At 39.5% G+C, this 25,831-nt stretch overlaps 1 protein-coding gene across 3 annotated transcripts in view; it reads right to left on the minus strand.

Annotated features, from left to right (window-relative positions):
• tex10 (testis expressed 10) overlaps nt 1-25,831 on the minus strand; it is a 75,444-nt gene that overhangs the window by 43,815 nt on the left and 5,798 nt on the right. For all 3 annotated transcript variants that reach the window (XM_033993726.3, XM_033993725.3, XM_059012951.1), the window contains exons 3-8: nt 20,918-21,651; nt 16,462-16,702; nt 15,699-15,811; nt 11,358-11,596; nt 10,206-10,344; nt 9,385-9,554 (exon numbers count right to left, since the gene is read on the minus strand). In XM_033993726.3, coding sequence (XP_033849617.3) covers nt 9,385-9,554; nt 10,206-10,344; nt 11,358-11,596; nt 15,699-15,811; nt 16,462-16,702; nt 20,918-21,651 — 1,636 coding nt within the window. The remainder of the gene's footprint in view (nt 1-9,384; nt 9,555-10,205; nt 10,345-11,357; nt 11,597-15,698; nt 15,812-16,461; nt 16,703-20,917; nt 21,652-25,831) is intronic.

The raw sequence follows: 25,831 nt of genomic DNA on the forward strand, positions 1-25,831 counted from the left end.
GAGACATGAAACTGCGTAAATTTCAATAAAAACTGGAAAAATTGAGGTGTTCTAAAACTTTTGACCGGTAGTGTATATATATTAGGCCTGGGATGATAGTGGTTTTTTACTGTCAATTACGAAAAGTAAACGTTTCTCCAATTGAACTACACATGTCTAATTATTTATGTCTAGTCACACTGTCGGCGAAAATGTTCTATTAACAAAAAGTTAATAAAACATTAAAAACATTACTGTGTTACCTTAAGATGTCTTGACAGCAACCGGATTAGAGGAAAAAAAAACTCCAAAACGGGGAACACAAGAATAACTAATTTACAAGTCCAACGTAACAAAGTCTGTGCTCTCTCCAGAGCTTATTTTCTGATTTTATTCAGAAATATTATGGCATCCATTCTCCGGTTTCAAAGAAGAAAGCAGTTTGTTCACAAGCATCCCTGCTTTGCTGAACACACGCTCGCTCGGGACTGATGTTGCAGGGATACTTAACATGCTCTTTGCCAAGGCTGCTAGGTTGGGAAAGCGGATCTGGTTATTTTTCTACCAAATCAGGGGATCTTCGCTGAGGTTTAATGGAGTTTCAGAAGCATAAATCATTATCTCTTGTTGGATTAAGGTTTCCTTGGATGTAGTGTGTGTTTGTTGCCGTCCACGAAGTAACAATTCCATTGCTTGTTTGGTCTTCGTTTTCTTTTTAACAGGTTTATGATTTCCATTACACAAGAGTAGATGTTAAAACTTCATGCTGATTTGAACTCGGCTCTCGCCAAGATAAGCACCAACTAAGACGTAGCTTTACAGTAAACTAATGTGATCCATCTGTGTCTCCATCCATTTGCGCCTCCTTCCATATGATGATGTACATATCCTTCTGTCAGGTGTTGATGGCTGAAGTGTAATGCTGGCTCCAGGGATCAGCTTATTTTGCCTCCCTAGCGCATCAGCACACACAACGGCTGCGATGCTGGCTCCGGGGATCAACCACAGTGCGGTCTCCCCAGCGCATCAGCATGACAACCGTCTGGATTGAGCTAAGTAGGGTACATCTCTGGGGTCTTCAAGTGGGCACCTTCCATCCTCAGTGTTTCGTCGACTAGCCCACGACACCTCAAGAGGGCTCAACGGTGATTCTGGAGTCCCAGCATCAACCCCCTCCGTTCCCCACTCAACTCAGCCCAGCTTACTTACCCGTACATCAGCGTCATTAGTCCTCTGTGCTGCACTCACTTCTACAGGCACGATTTCCGTCATTTTCGAGGTTGTCCTCCACCATCCTCACTAGTTTGGAAGACAGTGCTTCAGACACCCGGGCTTTGGCCTGTTCGGATAGGAAATCCAGATGACGAAATCGTGGGGTCAAGAAATGACACAAAAAGCAGCAGCATAACCTCATTACTTGGGTCATTCAGCTGATGTAAACAAAATCGCTGAGACAAATTACGCACTAGCTTATCTCTCAAACTCTGTGTAAATGGAATTAGCAAATCAGCAATAACTGGCCATTTTAATTCAAGAAGGCGTTCAAACATATAAGAAACTGTGTTCCACCTTGTTTGTAAATCCTTGTAACAGGGGAGATCTGTGCTGACTGTCTGGCGCATGCGTGGTACTGCAGGAAGGGGGCAGCAGCCTCCTAGATCCGCCTGTCAGTCATGGCAGTGACACAGAGAGGTGGGGAAGAGGGTGTGTTGGCTTTCCCTCCGAGTGGCTGAGAGGCAGGCCTTGGGGGATTGCTGACCCTACAAGATAAAGCTCTGTTATTCTCTCAGCGTGCCCCTCTAAGTTGAAACGAGCCAGCTGGCGGAAGCTCTGCTGCCGGACTGAGCACGGCCGGAGAAGAACGAGCACAACAACAAATTAATTAAAAAGAAAAAAAGAAAAGGAATTTTTAGTAGCGGGGAAAAACTTAGGCAGAACCCCTTACAGTATCAGCAGGTTGAGGAAAAGGGTGAGAGTAGGACGGAGGCCCGGGCCGTGCAGATAGCAACGGTCGGGGTAACGCTGTCGAGTGCAGCAACTTTATTTTGGAGTTTTATTACTGTGTTTTATTTTCCCTTTTTCTTTCACCTTTTGTTTTCATTATTCTTTTCAGCACCTGTGAGTACGAAACATTGGACGGTACCTGTATTGGTATTACTGTGGACCTGACTACCGTTGGTGGTATTCAGGCCACAGACAACAGCGCCCTCTGCAGGCTAAAGAGAAAATAAAGCCAAATAAAAGAAAATAATAAAACTGGGCACCAGTGCGGTGTTGCAAATAAATTTTGTCTCCCGTGTGTGTCAGTGAATTGCCTACCACCCTTTCACAATCTTGTATTAACATGAGTGGTGCTTTTTCTGTATATTTAACCCTTAGCGGTCCAATTATTTAGTGCGTCTCAGGCACATCAGGTCCAATTTATTTTCACACGCGCGGTTTAAAAGTATTTTTTTTCACAGTAAAACAGGTTTAAAAGGCATTGCATGTCAACAGGACACTCAGTACTGCATCTCAAGCCCCGCTCCACCCCTTGTTCCCTGTATTTTTCACATACCTCTTCATAGTCATGCATATTGATAAATCATTTCCTGATCACTCGTTTTATCACCAAACTCCTCAATAATGCGATCCAAGTCATTTTATTACTATAACATCTCAAAAAGCTCTGCAAATGTCTGTGATATTCTTTGATCGCTGGATGCAGAATAAGCTATCTTGTTTGTTTATGTCTGTGTTATCTCTGTGGTGCCAGGGCTATGTGTATTGCTTCTTGAAAAAAAAAAAATAACACGCTTCTTGTGTCATGCTTGTCCATACATCGGTAGTGATGGACATTGAATTACACTCCTGACTTAAATCCTGTCAAAGCCTTTCCTTTGCACATTCGTGATCCAAAGTAATGAATTTGGAGATTGTCTTTCGACAGTGCATTTCATAGCCCGGAGCAAGATTCGAAATCAGTACTTTAAACGCAGCTCCCTCTACTATACTGACAGGTCTGATATCTTGTGTGACAACATCCACTATCAGGCCTGTTATTTATTTTGCTCTTCGACGCTTTTTGGATAAACTTTCGTTCCAAAATAAGCTGTCACTGAAGGTGTTGCTTCCTTTTGTTTTTTACTTGTGTTCCCGCTGTCGTGTTTTGTCTGGTGCTGTCTTATTAAATGATCCCGCAGGTTGGTGGTATTGCCTCAGACGCTCATTAAAACTCCACAAACCTTTCCATTTTGTTATTTGGTAAAAAAAACTTCCAAACGTCTGACGGCATGATTTCAAATTAAATTAAATTCACAATTTAACTAGCAAAATCTGATCCTGAAAGGCAGCCTACCTATAGTCTCTTCTCTAGGTCATGCTTATTACTCTGATAACGTACGTGCTGCATGGTGGGCGGGGAGTTTTATTTTATTATTATTATTTAAAGGAACCAAAGGAAAGGCAAGGAATAAGAGTGTAGATTTAAATTTTGCCGGTCCCAATAAAAAACGATCCTATTAAATAAACCGATTGATGCGTTTTTTTTTTTTTCAACCATCGATGGTTATTCCAATGATTCAATGCATTCGAACCATTACACATATCAGCTAAGGCTGAACTAGAGGGAGAGAGCGAGAGAGTGAGAGAGAGAGAGAGAGAGAGAGAGAGAGAGAGAGAGAGAGAGAGAGAGAGAGCGAGCGACAAATAAATCATATCCGGGTAAACAGGTTGTGGGGGCAAAGCATGTCTTATGCTTCAGCGTATGGTTCAGGCTGTGTGGTCCAGTGGTTAAAGAAAAGGGCTTGTAACTAGGAGGTCACCGGTTCAAATCCCACCTCAGCCACTGACTCATTGTGAGACCCTGAGCAAGTCACTTAACCTCCTTGTGCTCCGTCTTTCGGGTGAGACGTAATTGTAAGTGACTCTGCAGCTGATGCATAGTTCACACACCCTAGTCTCTGTAAGTCGCCTTGGATAAAGGCGTCTGCTTAATAAACAAATAATAATAATGATACACCTTGAAGCATGGAGCAACGCACAGAGCTTGGCGCCACCTCTTCGTTGTCACTTGATGTTGATGGTAAATATTCTTCACTTATGTCTTCACTCACACACTCGCTGACATCCAATTCAGTGGAAGAATTGTATGTATTAGAAATTTAAATCGGAATCTGAATTCAGTATTATTACTAATACTTCTTTCTCACTGAGCGATTTTTGCCGGTTTACAAACACTGTTGACATTTTTGTGACTGGGTTTATTATATGTAATTCAGTCAGTATCTGGCAGAGGGCGCAAGAGACCAATACAAGGTCTTACAGAAACCTAGTTTTACAATATTATGCGATCAGGAGTTCTGTAGGCTCAGTAATTCAAAGTTTAAAGTTGCAGAACGTACCGGTACGCTCATACTCCCTGGGGACCAGAGAGCAGCGAACGTACTGGTACGTTCGTACTACTCAAAGGGTTAATACTTCCCACAACAGCATTCCCTCGTCCCGTAAATAACGTCACCTAAATTGGCTCCTCTCACAGCTGCAATGACTTATTACATTTCTTTAAAAATAAAATACTAGACATCAGAAATGAGATTCCACAGACACCTATTAAGGCTACTATGGAAGCTTTTTCTTTGATTACCTTATAGGAACTAACAAAGCTAATTCGACATATGAGAGCTACTACATGCTCTTGTGATCCTATTCCTATAAAATTATTAAAAAGATGTTCTTGGTGCTATTAATACCCACATTTTAAAAACTATAAATGGCTCACTTTCCTCCAGTATAGTTCCCTCAGCACTAGGTAGCTGTGGTAAAGCCTACGCTTAAGAAACACAATTTGGACCCTAAAGTCCTCAATAACTATAGGCCAATCTCCAACCTACCATTCTTGGATAAGGTTCTAGAAAGAGTTGTTGCAATTCAATTACAAAAATTTCTAACTCTTAATGGTATATTCAGCAGTGTGGAGTAGTGGTTAGGGCTCTGGACTCTTGACCGGAGGGTTGTGGGTTCAATCCCCAGTGGGGGACACTGCTGTTGTACCCTTGAGCAAGGTACTTTACCTAGATTGCTCCAGTAAAAACCCAACTGTATAAATGGGTAATTGTATGTAAAAATAATGTGATATCTGTATAATGTGAAATAATGTATAATGTGATAACTTGTAACAATTGTAAGTCGCCCTGGATAAGGGCGTCTGCTAAGAAATGAATAATAATAATAATAATAATAATATATTCAAAAAGTTTCAGTCTGGTTTTCGTGCTGCACATAGCACCAAGACAACCCCTGTCAGAGTTGTGACTGATCTGCTGAGAAGCTCTGACTCGGGCTTTCCATCAGTATTAACACTTTGCTGTCCTATGTCGGACCATGTCCAACATTACAATTTTCCCTTTCCGGTCCGATGTTGGACTCTGTCCGACATCATCAAAAAGACGTAAAACATGTCACAGAATGTTCTAATGTTGAATTCAGATAAAACAGAGGTAATGCTAGTGGGATCACAGAATCAACTAAAAGGAAATGTGGGATTCCATAAGCTCAACCCTTGCAGTCTCTCATCAAAACTTAAACTACAAATTAAGAGTTTTGGGTTCATCTTTGATCCTTGATTTGAGACTCATATTGTGGAAGTTATTAAAGTATCTTTTTACCATTTGAGAAATATATTCAAACTTAGACCAATTATTTCCGTATCTGATGCCGAGAGACAAATGCGTGCCTTTGTTTCATCTAGAATTGATTATTATAATGCACTTTTTTCTGGTGTCCCAAAACGTGTGGTATCCCGCTTGCAGCTTGTTCGGAATACCGCCGCTAGGATTCTGACTAAAACCAGGAAAAGTGAACATATTACCTCTGTTTTGGGCTCTTTACATTGGCTCCCTGTGCAGTATAGAATTGTTTTTAGGATTTTGCTGTTAACCTACAAGGCCCTGAATGGATTAGCACCTAGTTACTTACAGAAGTTACTGACCCTGTATCTTCCAAACTGCTCTCTGAGATCACAGGATGGGGGGCTGCTAGTTAACCCTAGGGTCAACAAAAGCAACACAGGAGGTAGGGCTTTTTCTTGTAGAGCTCCTAAATTATGGAATGCTCTGCCTTCGTTTGTCAGGGAAGCTGGAACCGATACAGTTTTCAAGTCAAGACTAAAAACGCACTTTTATAAAATGGCTTTCTTATCTTAGTGGGTTTTAATGTAACTTTAAAATTGCTGCTTTTGTATTATTATAAATATACTGTTATTTAAATGGCCTGACTGTGGCAGTTGTATGTGTGACATGCTATACAAATGTATTGTGGTTTTTTTCTGCTATGTACTGTACAGTGCTTTGTGATACTTTTGTATAAAAAACGCTATATAAATGTACAGTATATGCATGTAAAACTATAAGATTAACAAATAAACATACCCAGGTTCTGATATTTATGTAATCTCGCCATTGAATTCCAAATATAAAAAAATCAGTTCCTTAAAAAAAAAAATCTAAAGACCAATACCATGTCATATAATGGCTATAGTAAAATGATACATCGAGTGTACTTAGACACAACCATTTCCCTCACTAGTATCCAAATGTCACCCACTTTAAGGCCTTGTAAAAAGACTTATTATTTTCACTTTTTCTTAAACTTCAACTATTATCCCTGACTCCTGCCCCCTTTACCTGTATTAATCCTGATTGGGGACAACTCTAAGAATGATCTATTCTAAACCCTTGCAAATGTACCGGTCTTTACAGGGTTAAGTGCAATGGTATTTCATGTATACCTGCCACAGTGTGTTGTATGTCCTCATAAAAGCTATTACTATTAAGTATGGTTTTAAGCAAAGGCACAGCTAATAACCCTGCACTTCTAGGAGGAGTAAACTGGTTTATTAGTTCTGGGATATTTTAAGATGCAGTCTGCAGCCTGCAGAGCAGACAGGCGTTCAGCTCGAACAGAACTCTTCCATTGGGCGCCGTGCTGTTTCAACACAGTTTTATCTTGGCATGAAGAACAACCCAGTATCGCTTCCTTTAAATAATGAAAGAGAAAAAAAGCACCAGAAGAGCACAGGCTAGCCAAAGTTAAAACACAAAAGCTCTTTCCTCTTTCTTCAGACCAATCTGTAACCATCAGAGATTCACACAAATTAGCTGCTTACGCACATGCTGATGTCATTCCGCAGCACACAAAAGGCGTCTTGTATGGATGAAAGGCAATATCTGAAGCTCACTCTTATATCACACAACTTCTGTTATCCAGTTGAAAACAGCATCAGCAGTTGTGTAAACAGAGGACATCTGAGGCTGAGGGTTGGTTTGATCTCACTTATGAAATCAGGGGTGAATTTTTAATCTATGCCATGCAATCAATTACTCCCAATATACTTAAACAAGCATTCTTCTAGATGATGCAAAACTTTTGGCCATATATGTAAATTATATTCAAGTACATAGCCTACGGTGTGGTACTGACAGGTACTGTACCGCGTAGTGTATGCCGCTCCTGTGTGTCCGGGTTCAGACTAGCGGTACCGCACCATGAAAATGCCCAGCGGTGCCGAGCCACCCGTCTGTCCCGGGCTTAAGGCAGCAGTGTAACAACTATAAAGACCCTATGTCAAAACATGTGGTCTGTATCATTGATATGGCCAGAGCTTAAAGCAAACCAGCAGTGAAACGGTTATTTTTTACTGAATAACACTAATAAGTTAAAAATAAATAAATAAATAAATAAATAAATAAATAAATAAAAAGAAAAAAAAACAACAACACAGTTGTGTACCAAACATAAAGGGCTGGTTTCACAGACCCAGATTAGCACCAATCTTGGACTACCTAATTTTATTTTAGTAAAAGAAGTCCAAAATTAGTGCTAATCGGTGTCTGTGAAACCAATCGTGTGACAGTAATAAAGTGTACTGTCTCTATGCTGCAGAAAACTTAAAAAAAGTCGCATATGGCAGCCATATTAGGTGAGAGGTCAATGTCAAATAGGCAACACATTTAATATGGAGGGTTTATGTAACCCTGCAAATATGAAGTCACTACGTCAAATGGTTTCTGAGACATGCAGCTTTGACCCTGTAGTATTGTCAGTTTTATAAAACAACTGGTGTGAAAACACTCAATTTTTGTTTTACGATACCTGTTTTTTTAAACTTAAATCAAAAGAGTACACCTGTGTACCGAGCATGAAGTCAGTATCTCAAAGCGTTAGGTCAGTTAGAAAACAGAAAGTCACATTACCCTTAATGAAAACCTTCACCCCTGTTTAGGTGTGAAAACCAATTCCTTTACAAGATACAACTGGCTTCCTCCTGATCAGGAACTGACAATGGAATTCAATAGTCCCACTCTCGCTGCTGCAGCCCAGTCTCCCACCAGGGGACAGGCTCTGAGCTTTGAAAGAGCCAGCTGCAGACAAGGACAAGGACCGAAAACAAAGATGGTCAAAGATCGCCATCTAGTGGAAGCTTGCAGAAACTACTTTAAGGTCTTAAATCAACCAATATATTTATCAAAGAGAGCGTGGGCGCTAGACACAGAAACATTGTGCTTTCAACAAGACTTTTTAAATTATTTATAGACATTATCCTTTCTTTAAATGTACGTAGATTCCCGTCAATAAGAAGGTGGTAACTAGGACTTTTGTATGATCGTGATTCATAGGAGGCTGTGTGGTCCAGTGGTTAAAGAAAAGGGCTGGTAACCAGGAGCTTTCCGGTTCAAATCCCACCTCAGCCACTAACTCATTGTGTGACCCTGAGCAAGTCACTTAACCTCCTTGCGCTCCGTCTTTCGAGTGAGACGTAATTGTAAGTGACTCTGCAGCTGATGCATAGTTCACACACCCTAGTCTCTGTAAGTCGACTTGGCTAAAGCCGTCTGCTAAATAAACAATAATAATAATAATAATTATATTGCAGATATTAATATTATACTTTCAACAAAGTGAGTGGTTCAGTCAGAATATCTAGAGGCATGGCACATGCACATTAACAAGTTTGAGACAGTTTTCAGTGTGTCCTCTTATGAATGAAAGAGTTGTTTAATAGCACCAGAGGACAGAATGTAGGACTCACATGTGCAGGACTCACATGTGCAGGACTCACATGTGCAGTTTCAAAAGCGACACGTGTTACAACAAACATGTGTTATCAATTAAAAAAAAATGCTTCCCCTATTGACTGACATTGCAGCCTTTGACATGCTAAAACCCCAAAGACAATGCCAAGGTGAAATGATTTAGGAACTGCAGCAGTAACAGTGAATACCTGAAAGGAAGAGAGTAAAGCTCTTTCTTTAATCTAGTACAGTATCAGATACATGTTTACACTGCAATGGCAGCACAGCACACAGCAGGTAGGATGTGTTCGAAGTCATGTGACGTCAGTGGCTGCTCTGATTATGCGTGTCTCACCGTACAGCCGGCAGGCATGTGTCTGGAGGCTCTGCAGCAGCTCTCTGTTGGATCGGGAGGCCGCTGCATGGATGGTCTCAATGAGCTGGGCAGAGAGCTGGGTGTTCCTGGCGCCCAGCTGAGCGAGCTGGAGGGGCAGCCCGGACAGCCAACGAGACAACACCTTGCTCCTGTTTCAAAACAAGCATAAAAACATAAGAAACACATGAAAATTCACAAGCCGGAGGACAGCATCCGGCCCATCAATGCTCGTCTGGTACTTAGTAGCTGATTGATTGCAAAACTTTGTCAAGCCGGGTCTTGGAGGATCCAAGTGATTCTGCCTCAACAACATCACTAGGTAGCTTATTCCATACCCTCACCACTCTGTCTCTCTACTTAATTTCCAACTGTGCTCTCTGGTTTCTGTACTGCAGAAAGTATTGGTTCTGGTTAACTACGTTAGCTCCTTTTAAAATGTTACCTAAGCTAAATACTTTCTTTTTAAAAAGAATGCATACATTTCTTAGGTGCAAAAGCTTTTCTTTGACATTTTCCACATTGACAATAAGTATTTCTTACAGTCAGAAAAATGTTTTGAACGATCCTTGCAATTATTTGTATTTATTTGTTTATTATTATAATTGTATTATTATAAGAATTTAGTTTTCACTGGTTGCTGGTAAAAAACAAACAAACAAACAAACATGGAGAGTGGTAAAGTTCCAGACAATGCTTGAGCAGTAATGCATGCAGACAGTAAACTACACAAGCTTACAAAGCCACATGTAAACAAAGTCAGTGTCCTTTAGTTCATTAGCAGGGGTGCAGTGGTTGTGTACCTGGCAATCTGTGGGTTGGCCTCCTTCTCTTTGAGGTAGAGGCCGCTAAAGAAGCGCAGCAGCTGCATGCGCACGGGCAGAGTGAGGCTTCTCTGCTGGTACTGCACATGAACAGCTCTCAGCAGCTCCTCGGTCACCGCTGCAATACAGGAGAGACACAGTCACACTCACCACTCACTGGTGCCACAGCACACAGCTATGGGTGTAAGGATTCATTGTGTATCGATGAATCGTGATACTTTCTTTACACAATGTATCGTAACAGAGGTATGTATGCATGTATCGTTTGTATCATCACACAAGACCAAAAGCATAACACGCCTCAGTGTAGTTCACCATGTGGCTCTTGAAATTGTTTTACAGTTGATATGAATACATACAGTCTCATAACTCATTTAGTGTTTGTCTTAACAAAAATAATTGTCATTAAAATTATAATTTGCTCTTATTATGCACCTTACAAATAGCCTATCAGGAGCACCACATGTATCGTGATTCATATTACAGCGTGACCTACATATGGTGATATGTATCATGACAAGTCTATCGTTACACCCCTACACACAACCTTGTACATTTATAATGAAATGTGTTAGAGTCGGTTTAATTTTTGACATAATGGTAATCACTTAGATACAGGAACACTCCAGTAGATTGTTGATATGGAATAGGTCCATGAAAACAATGCTAAATATTAAATAAATGAGCATACACTGTGCAATTCTACTGTTTTAATACCTATTTTGCTTAGTTAACTCCTGATCAACTGTGCTTTTTGTATGGTTATGTTTAGTCCCTTTGTAGGGTTATACTGTATTTACTATGAGTAAGAATGAGTAATATTGAAAATAATAAATATTTTGAAGAACTGTAACAAAGAATCTGTTCTTTGTTATATAATATTAATAATATAATATAATACCTTTAAATGCTCATTACCATTTGTCCTGGACAGATTTGTTTTGTGTTTGGTGCAAAGAACAACCAGGTATAGCCACACAAATATAGAGGCTTATTCACCATAAAATCTCTCATGAATCAACTTTCTGTCTTGTCTAGAAGTCGGTTAACAAACAGAAACATTAGTCAACGTATATCTATTAAAACCAGCATTTCATTTTGAGCTCTCTACGCCCGCTGCGAATGACGCACCTCTGTTCCTCTGCGTCAGTGTCAGCCTCCAGACCACTTCCAGCAATCCACTCAGCTGCTTGGAGCTCAGCTTGCTGCCGCTCAATAGGCTGTGGGTCACAAACTTCCTGATGGCCTCCAGCCAATCAGAGTCCTGCTGGACCACAGTGGAGCTGGTCAGTGACACCATGACCTGGGACAGTGCCAGATTGAGAGCAAGGGCATCTACGCTGGCCAGAAGAGCAGCCGCCTGCTTATTCCTAGGAAAGAAATAATAAAAACTCAAAATCACAAAAACTCAGTCCTATCTCAATATGTACACTAGCTTGTTGATCAATTATTTCAATTTTAATTTGATGAAAATGGACAAAAAAAATAAACACAGACGGCATTTCAATTGGAACCTTTCAGGAGTAAAGCTAAACCCTGCCTAATTACTTTACAAAGCAAGGTAGAGAAGCACTGTACCATGAATTATAGGGGTGTGCCGATTCACTGATTCACGCGGTGAACGGTGATATATTTCTTGACTATACGATTATCGATGCAGAGACCCCTGTATTGATACACTTAATTTTTTTTATTTAAGTAAAATTTGACCTGTTAACATAAACATGAGCATGCATTAATTTGTGTCTACACTGATAATGAGATAATATTATTTATTAGCATGCACTATAGCAGCCTCAACTACCAGTCACTGTGTTCAGGGTGTTTTTGTCAAGCCAGTCGGCAGCTGAGTGAAACGGAAGCTGAGAGGAGGCGTGTTATTAATGTTGATAATCTCATCGGGGTGACAGCGAAATTCAACCTGCTCCGACCGGTTTAAAATCCAGAGGATTTTTGGGAATCAGAACATGTATATCACTTAGTGTTCCTCAAGAAAAAACTCTAAATATAAAGAATATACATGTTTTAAAAAGAATATGCATTTAGAGAACTGTTTTTTTTTTTTTTTGTCAGATTCAGAACTTTTGAAAAACTTGTTTCCAAGAACTGTGCACATTATTATTATTATTATTATTATTATTATTATTATTATTATTATTATTATTTACAGGGCTCCAGACTGCAAATGGTTGCAAATGCAGGTAAAAAAAAATGTCGGGGTTAGTAACGAATTAGGACACTTTTTTCGTTCAGATGTCATACAACAAACAGAAATGACAGGCATTTGTTTTCTTTGCATGTTACATTTATGATGTGAATTATATTTAGGCTTGCTACTTTGATTGTAATAGGTAAATTCCCCAAAAATATGAGTTAGACTGAAATAAATTTATGTAGGATAAACATCGGTAAAACCACTCGCTATTTTTTTTTCTTACCAAAAATAATAATTTAAAGAATTCACCTCGTCTGTGTAGTTTTTACACTTGCGGTCTGTCCCGTCTCCGTTCTGCAAATCAGTGGTTCCTTAATAGGCTAGTGTAGATTCACTGTCAGTCATTTCATCCTGTCCTGACAGATCTCGTTGGCTGAAGCAGCGCTAGAATGCTCTCATTCATTTAAATGTCAATCATCAGACCAACTGTGCACTTTCATTTGCCAGCTATAGCCTGTCATTCAAAGCGCCTACTTTGAAATGAGCGGGTTAAGGTGTAGGTAAGCGTTTGCTATTATAGGTATACACAGTGACAGTTACTAGTTTGATTTGAAAATGGGGCGCAAGAGGAAAACACAGAGTATTGTGCACAATACCCTGATCGACGGCAGAACATGGCAGAACAAAGCGGGCCAGTTTGCCTTGCCTCCAGTGAGTCCAGCTGTGCTTAAGGAGAGGGGCGGAGCTCGGAATAAGTGCAAGTTAGTTCAAGTATCTAATGTTTTATTTTGTGCATATTGTTTTTATTTGAATGTATGCTTATAAAAGTCTGTGTAATACATTTTATATGCTGCGTTTTCTAAGGTTTATTTGAGACATTTTTAAAATTTGTGTAGGATCTACATCTATACAAGGTATAGCTTCGCTGTGACCAAACATTATTTCAATTAGAATGTTGGTAACCATGGTTTTGTTGCATGTCGAATATGATAAAGGGGTTTCTCTAAATGAGTCGTTTCTGAATGGCAAAAAAAAGTGGGGTTTTTTTGGGTTTTTTTAAGCATAAAGGTCGATTTCACCTATGCTCTGCTTGAATTGAAAAATAAAGATGGAAAAAAACGGTAAATTCTTTCAAAAATAAACGTCGATATAAATCGTTGATTTGGCAAAAAAATAAAAATCGAATAGTAGCAAGCCTAATTATATTTAGGGCTGTAAATCTACGTTTAATTGACTACACGTTTAAACCCATTGTTAATCCGGTCGTTTAACCGTTTAAACGGCCATAAATTTGATGTCACTTATTTCATATTTTTATATTTTACTTTCAATATTTTAAGTAATATTTTAATCTTGGTTTGTTATTCAAAGCACATACCATATAGACCATAAAAGCATAAAGAAGGACTGTAAGTTAGCACTAAAATGTAATCTATTTTAATAGCATAAAAAAAACATTCATAGTCGATTTTACAACGTACCATTTCTCCAGAAGCTCCATAAAAAGTATGTGTATCCAACATCGAAAAAACATTAAAAAACAACTCTATTTAAATTAAACTTAAAACACAGTGACAAGACTACATTTTGAGTTTAATTTACTTGTATATTGTTGGCAGGAAACAAAACATGTCCAGAACCAAAAACCTTTATTTTTTTTCATTAAAAATCAAAGCCGTTGTCTGATACAATACGAGTTCCCAGCGTCCCTCCCCTTCACAACGGCGCTTGCGCATTCACGTAAAAAATAAAGACTTCATTTCCCAGCGTTCCTCTCTTTCATGGCTTCTCGGTTCAGCTCGCTTGAAAAATTAAAAACTGTTCTGTAATTGCAGATGTCCTGTTGAATATGGACAAATAAAAAGGTGTAAGCACTTTGTAACAGACATCTTATTCGCTGTTCTTTTTATAAATAAATAGTAGCTACATGTTTTTCTTTTCCAATGTGTTACAGTGTTTTACTGTGGTGTGAATGGAGCCGTGAGGTGCCTTAATCACACAGGCTATTCACTTTACTGAAATAATGTACAGTACTAAGACTAGGGCCCTATGGAATTTGTGTTATTTTGTTCTGATTCCCATTTTATATTTTTTCTGATTTACGTTTTTACCATTTAAAAAAAATGTAATTAGGTTAATTTAAATGAACTTATGCACACCGCAGGCAAGGTTTGCGTTTGTCTTCATTGGATTAATTAATTTATTTTTTTATTTTTTAGTGCAGTGTGAGGAGCTCCAAAGCAAGCAGATAGGCATGTTTCATAACTTTTAGTTTTGAACTTGATCAATTCTATATTACTGCTATGCCCATGGTTTCACTACCACAAATCTTCTCTGTGTGAACATTGGGATCATATTGTTCAAAGTGACTGCTGTAATAGCAGTCTGTGTGAGGAGTACTTTTTGTGTTATAATACAGACGTTAAAAATAGTCTGCAACGTTGTCTAATTGTTTAAGTCCTTAAAAAGGTTTCTATTTATTTTCCATGATTGCATTTATTTAACGCACTCGAACGGTGAATTAATTATTTTCACTGATTCAGCCCTTCTCGTTGTTTATCCCTTACAGAATACCCTGACTCATTTATAACCCAGCTACAGAAACCGTCCCCCCGCCACCCATTCCCCCACTTTTGAAACCAAAGTTACGCCACTGCCTGCACTGACCATTAGTTTCACATTTTCCCTTCAAATATGTAAATATCAAGCTTAATGCTCTACTGCCAAATGCATTTTTTTCATACAGCACTTAATTCCGCGTTAATATTCTTTTGATTCCGTGATTCCGTCCGTGCTCTCGTTAACACGGATTCCATAGAGCCCTGTAAGACCTGAAAAAAGGCAATGCGACGGAACCAGAAGCCAGAGTGGGAAGTTTTGCATGCTGGAAACTCTTGTATTCGACACTTTTACGGTGACTGTTTTTTTGGCCTGAGTGAGGAGATACCAAAGAGAATATAATATCTTTGGAGATACACAACAACGCAGGAAACTGGTCTGTCCTTAATTTATGCAAGACATATTTAGAGTGATCACGTGAAAGAAAGGGAAACATATCTTTGATAATATATTTTACTGTTAAGTTGCGTTTAAACGTATAATACAAATTTTAAACAAAAATATTTTTAATCCACGTTTACCGTTTAAACCCTTGCAGCCCTAATTATATTGCATATTATTCCAAACATAGTGACTGTTGCCTCTGGATACATTCCAAGCAAGGACTGACCTATATACAAGTTCAAGCGGCAAAACAGAAAACAAAAAATACTGTAAAAAGGGTTTAAACAAAAAACACAGAGACTCAAAACACATACCTTTTACTGTCACCTTTCTTCTTTTTTTTGGGAATGTCAAGTTGAGAGTATGGAAAGTTCTTCATGAAATGGTGCTTGAAGTCACTCAGGTAGTTGGTTCGAAACCAAGAATCCTAGACAGGGGAGAAAAAAAATAAATATGTTACAACGAGAAAAAAACAACACTATTATTACTATACTTTAGTTAAACAGAAATAGAAAGCTACAATAAAAAATGCATATCCTTGTAATATGCATGTTTGAACATAGGCACAGCATGTGCAAAAAACATGATCTCTTGATCTAAACAGGACACAGGACATAAAAATTAAATAAGGAAAAAAAGAAGTGGACAATAAATAATGACATGAAATAGTTTGGGATGAACATGGGTTTTCTTTGTTTAAATATTATTTGAAAACGTAAAAGCAATATTCAAACATTTTCATTTTGAATTAGATGAAAAAACTAAGTGTAATTCGTACACTTTTACAATAATTAGAACACAGTACAGTACAACGTATGTTGTATGTATCTACGGTATTTCTGCCATGTATGTATTGGTTTCCTCTGCACAACATCTTTTTTGATACAGTCATTTATAAAGTCACATGAACGAATAGGAGCACGATCATTTTAAAAAAAAAATTCAAGTAGTGTCTAGCACTTAAATTAAATTAAACACAACTAAACTAAACAAAACGACAGACGGCAACACAGAAACGAGAAACAGGAATTTTAGCCAGTTTCTAAAAAGATAAAGGAAGCGGAGGAGTGAACTTGCCATGTTGCGAGAGTGGTCGTGGAGCTGGACCAGTGTGCGCAGCAGCTGGATGATCCAGAGCACCTGGTGCATGAGCAGCATGGCTTCACTCTCCACAAGGTTCCCCGGGCTGGAGGCAGCCTGGTCAGCAGGGCTGGCCTCCACCCAGCACTCCAGGAGCAGAGGGACCAGAGTCTGCACAAAGCCCTTCAGACTCTCCACCGAGGACAGCCCCTCTTCAGCACTGACCCCCGACACAGGCCTACAGCAAATAACACAAGGCAGAGCTCATAAACACAGTATATTCAGTAGTCCAGTGAATCTGCTCAAGACAAACACCCCTTTCAGGAAGAAAGTGACCTCTTAAGCTTTATAAAGCCCCTTTCACACTGGCATGATCTACCTAGGTCAGAACCTACCAGACAGGACCCGGTGTCAATGCGCGTATCAATGCCCCGGAAGCAGCTTGTTACTGACGCTTCCATCCAAGCTTCTCTGGATTGAACCGTCAGCCCAAATTTCAGGAGATGAAAGTGAGGAGAAGTAAAAAACAAAAGCTGAAACGTGGCAGGATTCTGGGATCCACGGCCGTGTTGGATTTTTTGCTCAGGAACCCAAATTGAATGAAGTTAAGATTCAAATTACACCTGAAATTAGAATGTATACCAATATGTATAGTCAGGACGGTAAAATAGGGTCTGTGAAACTTGATGCAAGTATTCAGTCAAATAAAGTTGGTCAAATATATATTTAGTTTCAAGTGAAATCTATTTTTTCTTAAATAAATGCTGTACAGCGTGTCTTTTCTTTTAATGTTCTTGTTCGTTTGGATCTCAAATGCAACTTGTTTACATCAGAAAGTCACTCCCTTTTAATTGTTAAATGTCAAAAAAGAATTATGTACACTTTCAATTGTTCTTGTTAATTTCTATTTTTGTGGCACCTTCCTTTCCTGTTTGAGCTTGAATAACAAATAATAATAATAATAATAAGCAGCAGCCTAAACATTGAACCTACCAAAGAAGTCACACAAAATACTTTCAGTGCGGCACACACAAGGCAAGAGCTCTTGAACTTGAGCTAATCATCCACTCGTTTGGGCCTATTTGCAATACTAAGCATTTAATATTGTAAATGTTTATTTTAAGCAAAAAGTTGACATTTTCTGCTTCATTTTATGTTAGCATGGGAAAGAAAATGTAAGAAAATGCAAGAAAATGCATGTGGGAAAAGGTTTTGTGGTCAGATGAGACCAAGATAGAGCTTTTTGGCCAAAACTCAAAGCGCTATGTGTGGCGCAAACCTAACACTGCCCATGCCTCAAGACACACCATCCCTACAGTGAAGTATGGTGGTGGCAGCATCATGCTGTGGGGATGCTTCTCATCAGCAGGGACTGGGCATCTTGTTAAAACTGAAGGAAGAATGGATGGAGCAAAATACAGGGAAATACTGCAAGAGAACCTGCTTCAGTCAGCTAAAAAACTGAAGCTTGGGAGGAAATTCACCTTTCAGCAGGACAATGATCCCAAGCACAAGGCCAAAGCAACATTGGAGTGGCTCAAGAACAAAAAGGTGAATGTCCTACAGTGGCCCAGTCAAAGTCCTGATCTCAATCCCATTGAGAATCTGTGGCACTATTTGAAAATTGCGGTCCACAAGCGTCATTCAACCAACCTGAACAACCTGGAGCAAATCTGCCAAGAAGAATGGGCCAAAATCACTCCGACACTGTGTGCAAAGCTGGTACCTAATTACTCTAAAAGACTTAAAGCTGTTATTGCAGCGAAAGGTGGCTCTACCAAATATTAATGTGTGGGGGTTGAATACTTATGCAAGCAAGATATTTCAGTTTTTATTTCTTAAAAATATTTCCCAACATAAAACCAATGTCACCTTACAATAATTGATTTTGAGTTTCAGTGTTTTAAAATAAAATATCAAACAGAACGAAATTTCAATGTACCATTTGTAATTCAGTAATATGAGAGAATTGGTCAGGGGTCTGAATACTTTTGCAAGGCACTGTATATATATATATATATATATATATATATATATATATATATATATAGAGAGAGAGAGAGAGAGAGAGAGAGAGAGAGAGAGAGAGAGAGAGAGAGAGAGAGAGAGAGAGAGAGAGAGAGAGAGAGAGAGAGAGAGAGAGAGAGAGAGAGAGAGAGAGAGAGAGAGAGAGAGAGAGAGAGAGAGAGAGAGAGAGAGAGAGAGAGAGAGAGAGAGAGAGAGAGAGAGAGAGAGAGAGAGAGAGAGAGAGAGAGAGAGAGAGAGAGAGAGAGAGAGAGAGAGAGAGAGAGAGAGTCTGCCTACAACTTAAAACAAATCTTAACATTCCGTTAATAAAAAAAGTTTAAAATGACCTCTTGATTTTTCACTGTCTTCTATTGGAATGGCAACTTCTTGTTTTTCAAAAGATGCTTGTTTAAACATGGGGTGTATTTTATAATTCGCTGGATCACCATGTTTGTCTCCATCAACATCAGGTCACAAAGAAAAAGCTGTAGTTACTGCGTATTTACTGTATTTATTATGTCGACATGTTTTCTGCAGAGAATATGGCTTTCCAACGCCTTGTATCCTCTTTCACAATCAGGGGTTCACATAACTGGTACGTCGCAGGACCAATAAAAAAAATGCAGACTTTGTTATTGTTGTATAAGACGCAAGCGTACCGTCAGTATATTTTTAACAGAAAAGCATTTATAATAAAGGCAGAGACGTTGCTCACGTTTGGAGGTGAGCTATACATGCCTAATTTATGGATTATTCCAGGCAAGTGGGGATTTACAGGTTCTGTCAACAACGTGCGTCATCAACCCTGCCCACTCCACAAGTGAAACAGAAAAGAAATATATATATGTATCTTAATTTTTCACCAGCACTGTGACAATGTGAACTGTAGAACTGCACCATAACTGTTTCACTCACAGTACTGTACATGTTTGTGGATCAATGAAATAGCAACTTGCCAAGACAGCCGTCTGTAAGTACCAATGCAATGGGGTACGTAATGAAAAAACAAACAAAAAAACACCAACTGTCATAAATGTGTTAATAGGTTAAATAAATAAATAAATAAATAAATAAATAAATAAATAAAAAAGAATTTTTTTTTTTATTTCCCCTGGATCTGCATTAATCACATCAGTTGCCCTAGGGGACTGAGTGAAAGCGGAAATCCGCCAATTAGCTGAGATTTGTCATCTCTGAAATGTTGATTAGAACAAATATTTCTTCATCCCTGCTGCAATCTGGCTCATGGTGTGTCTCAAAAAACAAGCATTTTGTCTCGCTCAGCCTGGGTCAAAGCACGTCCACTCACATCCTGAGGTGGGTCACTGGGACCCGGGTTAACCAGACTCAGGTGATGTTACTGTTTGGGTTTGGGTCACGCTAATGTAACAGTTAAAAGAAAACATAGGCCTGATCACAAGATGGTTCTACATAAAAGGACTGGGTACAGGATAAGGGGTCATTCAATTCCTATACCGAACTGTTCAGAGATTTGTGTCCTGTGTGCCTGCGATTTCCTGATTACAGGAGTCATTGGGAAGTCACCAAATTACACGACTAAGACACAATGGGCTGGAATTTCTGCTTATTAAGCTGTGTTAAAAATGTCCATTCATTTATGCTAACTATTCTAGTTTAAGTGACATACAATATGAAATGTCATTTAAGAGTAAATCTAAAAAAATAATCTTTTTTTTTTTTTTTTTACCTTATTAACCCTTTGCGGTCCATTGTCAGACTGGGTCCGACATTGCAATTATTCCTCACAGGTCCTTTGTCGGACTGGGTCCGACATCATTATAGCAACGCAATAAACGGGTGTTTAGTCGTTTTTTCTCCGGAAAAAGCCGAGAAAACCATTCAATTGCCGAGTGGTAGCGACAGGAGCCGAGACAAGTCGGGAAAAAAAAAAATTGAGGAGTTTGGTGATAAAACGAGTGATCTGGAGATGATCGATCGGTATTTACGACTATTATTATTATTATTATTTATTTCTTACACAGCTGAACGCTATAGCAAACAAAAGGCTGGGGAGGGGCTGGAGATGCCTAGTGTGTGCTTTGTTGATATGCAGGGCCATTTAAACCCGTTTGACTGTGAAAAAAAATACTTTTAAACAGCGCGTATAAAATTAACTGCGTGTGTGAAAATTAATTAGACCTGGCGTGCCTGACGCGCGATTAATAAATGGACCGCAAAGGGTTAAATGTAATACGTTGTGCCTTATTACAGCACAGTGGAAAATACATCCCAATGTGATTACCTGCTACTCAATCACTGTCTTCTTATTAATCACACCACTACATGATTCTCCCAAGAATCCCAAAAGAACCTTAACATACACTGTTCATCCTGGATGCAGTGCTGGGGGACAGTGGGGGGGGCCATATAGATCCCAAGAAGTAATTCTTTGTCAAGCTGGATTGTATCCCCTCTGTGATCGTACCTGAGACGGAAGCAGGACCGAACAGAGGGCTGAGCCCCGGAGTTCTCGTACACCTGGATTCCTTTCGTCCCGAAGCTGTGCTCGTCCCAGGTGACCTCCAGCATAGTGACAAACCCGGAGCCGGCCTTCCCCTTCTCCCTTTCATCCGAGGGGACCTGTCGCCCGTCCTCCCCAGCTCCACCCTGCTCCTCCGCCAAAGCCTGGAGGTACTTGCTCAGCCTGAGAAGCACACTGAGTCTCCACTGCTGAGAGGTAAGCCTGCGGCCAGGGCTGACCGACAGCATCCAGCTGGGGCTCTTCCCCACCCGCCCCCCCTTCAGGGCTTTGGAGAGCCTCTGGTGTGAGATTAGCTCCACAAAGTTCTTGAGCAGAACGGTGCTACGGCCAGTGAGCAGCTGAGGGTAGTGCTCCAGCAGTACATCCAGTACCTTAAGTGCGTCCTCCTGTATGCCATCGACGATGTGGGTCATGGCGCTGGATAGGTGGGCACTCACCAGCGGGAAGAAGGGGGCGATGTGCTCAGGGGCTACGCGGGGCCCTAGGAACTGCAGGAGGCGGATGGCAGCCGCCCGCACCGGAGGGTCTTTGTCTGTGAAGACGGCCGCCACCTCGCTCAGGATGCTGGAGAGGTGGGTGTCCAGCACCGAGGCATGCTGGGACAGGAGGTCCTTCAGCCCCGTCAGAGCAGAAAGCTTCACCCCCGGGCTGTAGTGATGCATCTGGGTCAGGAGGTCCTAAAAGAAATTGGAAAACAATAAGACATGTTGCATTTTTCTACTCTGATGCATTATGAGCATCAATAAATTACTCAAAGCCTCCACTAGTGTTTTCTACTATTATAACAACCTTGACTTGCATAAAGAAGGAAGAACATTGAATGAAATAGCTCGCATCACTTGATTTTCAAGGTGTGGTATCCGAAGCATAATCAACAAGTACAAAGAAACATCATCTGTAATTGACAAACCCAGGACTGGAAGACCTAAAAAGCTGTCCAACAAGGATGAGCAATACTTGAAGATAATATACTAAAGGAATAGAAAGAAAACAAGCATTGAATTGACAACAGAACTGGCAGAAGGCACAGGTGTCGTTGTCCGTCCATCCATCAACATGATCGATGACCATTGACCATTGTTCCACAGTCCAATTTCTGTGTTCTTGTGCATATTTTAGCCTTTTAGTCTTGTCCCCCTTTCTTAACAGAGCTATTCTTACTGCAACACATCCTTTAAGTTCAGATTTCAAGCGTGACCTTCATACTCTTGATTTGATGGACAACGACACCTGTGTCTTCTGCCAGTTCTGTTGTCAATTCAACGCTTGTTCAATGCCAGTTACCGATCATCATATGTATTATTATTCTCTCATATTACTGAATTACAAATGGTACATTGAAATTTCGTTCTGTTTGATATTTTATTTTAAAACGCTGAAACTCAAAATCAATTATTGTAAGGTGACATTGGTTTTATGTTGGGAAATATTTTTAAGAAAAATAAAAAACTGAAATATCTTGCTTGCATAAGTATTCAACCCCCACACATTAATATTTGGTAGAGCCACCTTTCGCTGCTATAACAGCTTTAAGTCTTTTGGGGTAAGTATGTACCAGCTTTGCACACAGTGTCTGAGTGATTTTGGCAGATTTGCTACAGGTTGTTCAGGTTGGTTGGACGACGCTTGTGGACCGCAATTTTCAAATAGTGCCACAGATTCTCAATGGGATTGAGATCAGGACTTTGACTGGGCCACGTAGGACATTCACCTTTTTGTTCTTGAGCCACTCCAATGTTGCTTTGGCCTTGTGCTTGGGATCATTGTCCTGCTGAAAGGTGAATTTCCTCCCAAGCTTCAGTTTTTAGCGGACTGAAGCAGGTTCTCTTGCAGTATTTCCCTGTATTTTGCTCCATCCATTCTTCCTTCAATTTTAACAAGATGCCCAGTCCCTGCTGATGAGAAGCATCCCCACAGCATGATGCTGCCACCACCATACTTCACTGTAGGGATGGTGTGTCTTGAGGCATGGGCAGTGTTAGGTTTGCGCCACACATAGTGCTTTGAGTTTTGGCCAAAAAGCTCTATCTTGGTCTCATCTGACCACAAAACCTTTTCCTACATCGCAGCTGGGTCACTCTCATGCTTTCTGGCAAACTCCAGACGTGCTTTCAGATGGTACTTTTTGAGTAACGGCTTCTTTCTTGCCACCCTCCCATACAGGCCAGTGTTATGCAGAGCTCTTGATATGGTTGACTGGTGCACCATTACTCCACTCCCAGCCACTGAACTCTGTAGCTCCTTCAAAGTGATTGTTGGCCTCTCTGTGGCTTCTCTCACAAATCTCCTTCTTGTTTGAGCGCTGAGTTTTGAGGGACGACCTTTTCTTGGCAGTGCCTGGGTGGTGTGACGCAGCTTCCACTTCCTGATTATTGATCTAACTGTGCTCATTGGGATATCCAAACACTATTTATTTTGTACCCTTTCCCTAATCTATGCATTTGTATTACTTTATCTCTAAGTTCTGTAGAATGCTCTTTGGTCTTCATTTTCCTTCAGATTCACAGCCTGACCAATGATCCTTCAACAGTGGGTTTTTTATCCAGAAAATGTGACAGCAACTTTAATGGTTCAGAGGTGGAGGCTAATGGTAAGGTAATTGTGTCCTCGTTAGGGCAATTTCTTTCATCGGTGTAAACTGGGAGCTTCCACAGCACAGGGGTTGAATACTTATGCAAGCAAGATATTTCAGTTTTTTATTTTTCTTAAAAACATTTCCCAACATAAAACCAATGTCACCTTACAATAATTGATTTTGAGTTTCAGTGTTTTAAAATAAAATATCAGAAAGGAAGAAATTTAAATGTTCTATTTCTAATTCAGTAATATGAGAGAATTGGTCAGGGGTCTGAATACTTTTGCAAGGCACTGTATGTATATGTATATGTATATATATATATATATATATATATATATATATAATAGTTTGGGGTTCTGGTTTTCGGTAAAAAAAAAAAAAAAGATTTCAGGATAAATATCTGCCAAATTTAATGTTCAAGTTATCAGCATTTATTTTTAAAAAACGTCCAGAACGAGCCTCAATGTCTGCTGCAAGCTTGGAAAGTACCTGTGCATTTACCACAATCAAAGCAGACTTTATTCATTTTAAAACTGTGTTGGTGAAAAGGAAGTTTTGTTGTTTTTAAAGTCGGACGTTACTTTAACTTGGATGGACAAAGTTAATTTCAACAAATCTGACACGCTGACTATGCAGTGCAGCATTTGTTTTCCACGATTCCTTCATTTGGGCTGGCTTGAGGTCAAGCGAGTAAATGCCTTCTACTAGTCTCGCAAGCTGCGAATATAACGCTTTTTGTTTTATTGATGTTTGTAATGTTAATATTACATTACTGCTTAAGTTGTTTACGTATACTGATGTGTACCTGTTTCTATTGTAGAATGTGGGAAGAAGGGTTGTTTTAACCTATTTGTACCTGTTTCTATTGTGGAACATGTGTAGGAGGGTTGTTTTAACTGATTTGTATCTGTTTCATGGTCCTGAAAATAAGTGCCAATAAGTACCTGCCAATTTGTATTTTTTTTTAAATGCTGAAAACAGGAAGCCCCTATTTATAGTGTACATAGCCATTTAAATTAACTTATAATAATTTTTATTTGTTAATAGGTGAATTATTGTTTAGTTAGTCCAATAAAATCTATCACTTCTCCTTCTCTTTGTCTAATAATTTATGCTAAAATTCAATAAATGCATGCTTGGAGGTGTTACTTTCAAATTCAATTCAAATTGTATATGTAATAAAACAATTAGCAATAACTGGTATATGTTTATTTAAAAAGGCCAATGTTACCTTCAGTCAACTCTGCTACTCTGAACATGTAACAGAGTTGACCAGTAACATGGATGACATGTATAACACAATTTGGCCTTTATGTCCTATGAGGTAAAGAGAACGGGAGCACAGGTTGTGCTGCTGGTAAAGTTTTCTGATTTACTTCATGTAACACGGTTGACACTTATAAGTAGGGGTCTACCTAAATCGCGATTTCGCGGAAATCGTGAAATTGAGGGGTCCCCGCGAAATTCACCTCTTAGGGGCCAATGCATACAAACAAGTACGGAGAGAAAACAAAACTTGTTTAAATGTACTACTGCACAATGCAAGCGATGCAAACTACGTATCTTCCTTCTGTAGGTAGCCCTTTTTGATTCCTTCGCTGTCCCGTGTGCATTGCACTTAAGCAAAAAACAAACAAACAAAAAACGTCCACAAGTAACATTTACAAAAGAAATTATTCAAAGCAGTTAACGTTCTTGTTTACTATTCAAATGACAAAGTTTTAATCAGCCTATCAGTGCGTCTTTACTGCTTTTATGTGATCTGTACTGTGCAGGAGGGGGCGGGACAAAGTTGGGGCTGCATTGTTTTGATTTAGGTTGCTAAAATCTAGTTTTCAGCATTGGAGGTAAAATACCAGAAATGGACGATTTAAAAAAGCAATGTATATTTCGGCTGATGATCATTTCAAGATATTTCCCAAAGAAACTGTACATGCAGACTGAGGTAATTGTTTTGCATATCTTAATGTGTCTTTGGAGAAAATACGATCGATCGCTATTTATCTTAAGAATCACACATTAAACAAAAGGCTACTACAGAGGCTGCTGAACAGAATAAAATAAACAGCTTTCAGAAACCAAACTGGAAAGTCAGCCCAGACAAGAAGTATTCCTGTCTGCAAGTTAAATCAGTACTAAAACGATCCAGCACAGCCACCTCGTTTCAACCTGCTGCTTGCTTTTTAAACGCAGTTGGAATTTTAGACCCGAATAGCCACGTTCTCTGTGTTTTTACTCGGTACTAATAAAATAAATTATTGGATGGGACAAATTATATG

This window comes from Acipenser ruthenus, chromosome 3 (assembly GCF_902713425.1).
Source record: "Acipenser ruthenus chromosome 3, fAciRut3.2 maternal haplotype, whole genome shotgun sequence".
NCBI lineage: Eukaryota > Metazoa > Chordata > Actinopteri > Acipenseriformes > Acipenseridae > Acipenser > Acipenser ruthenus.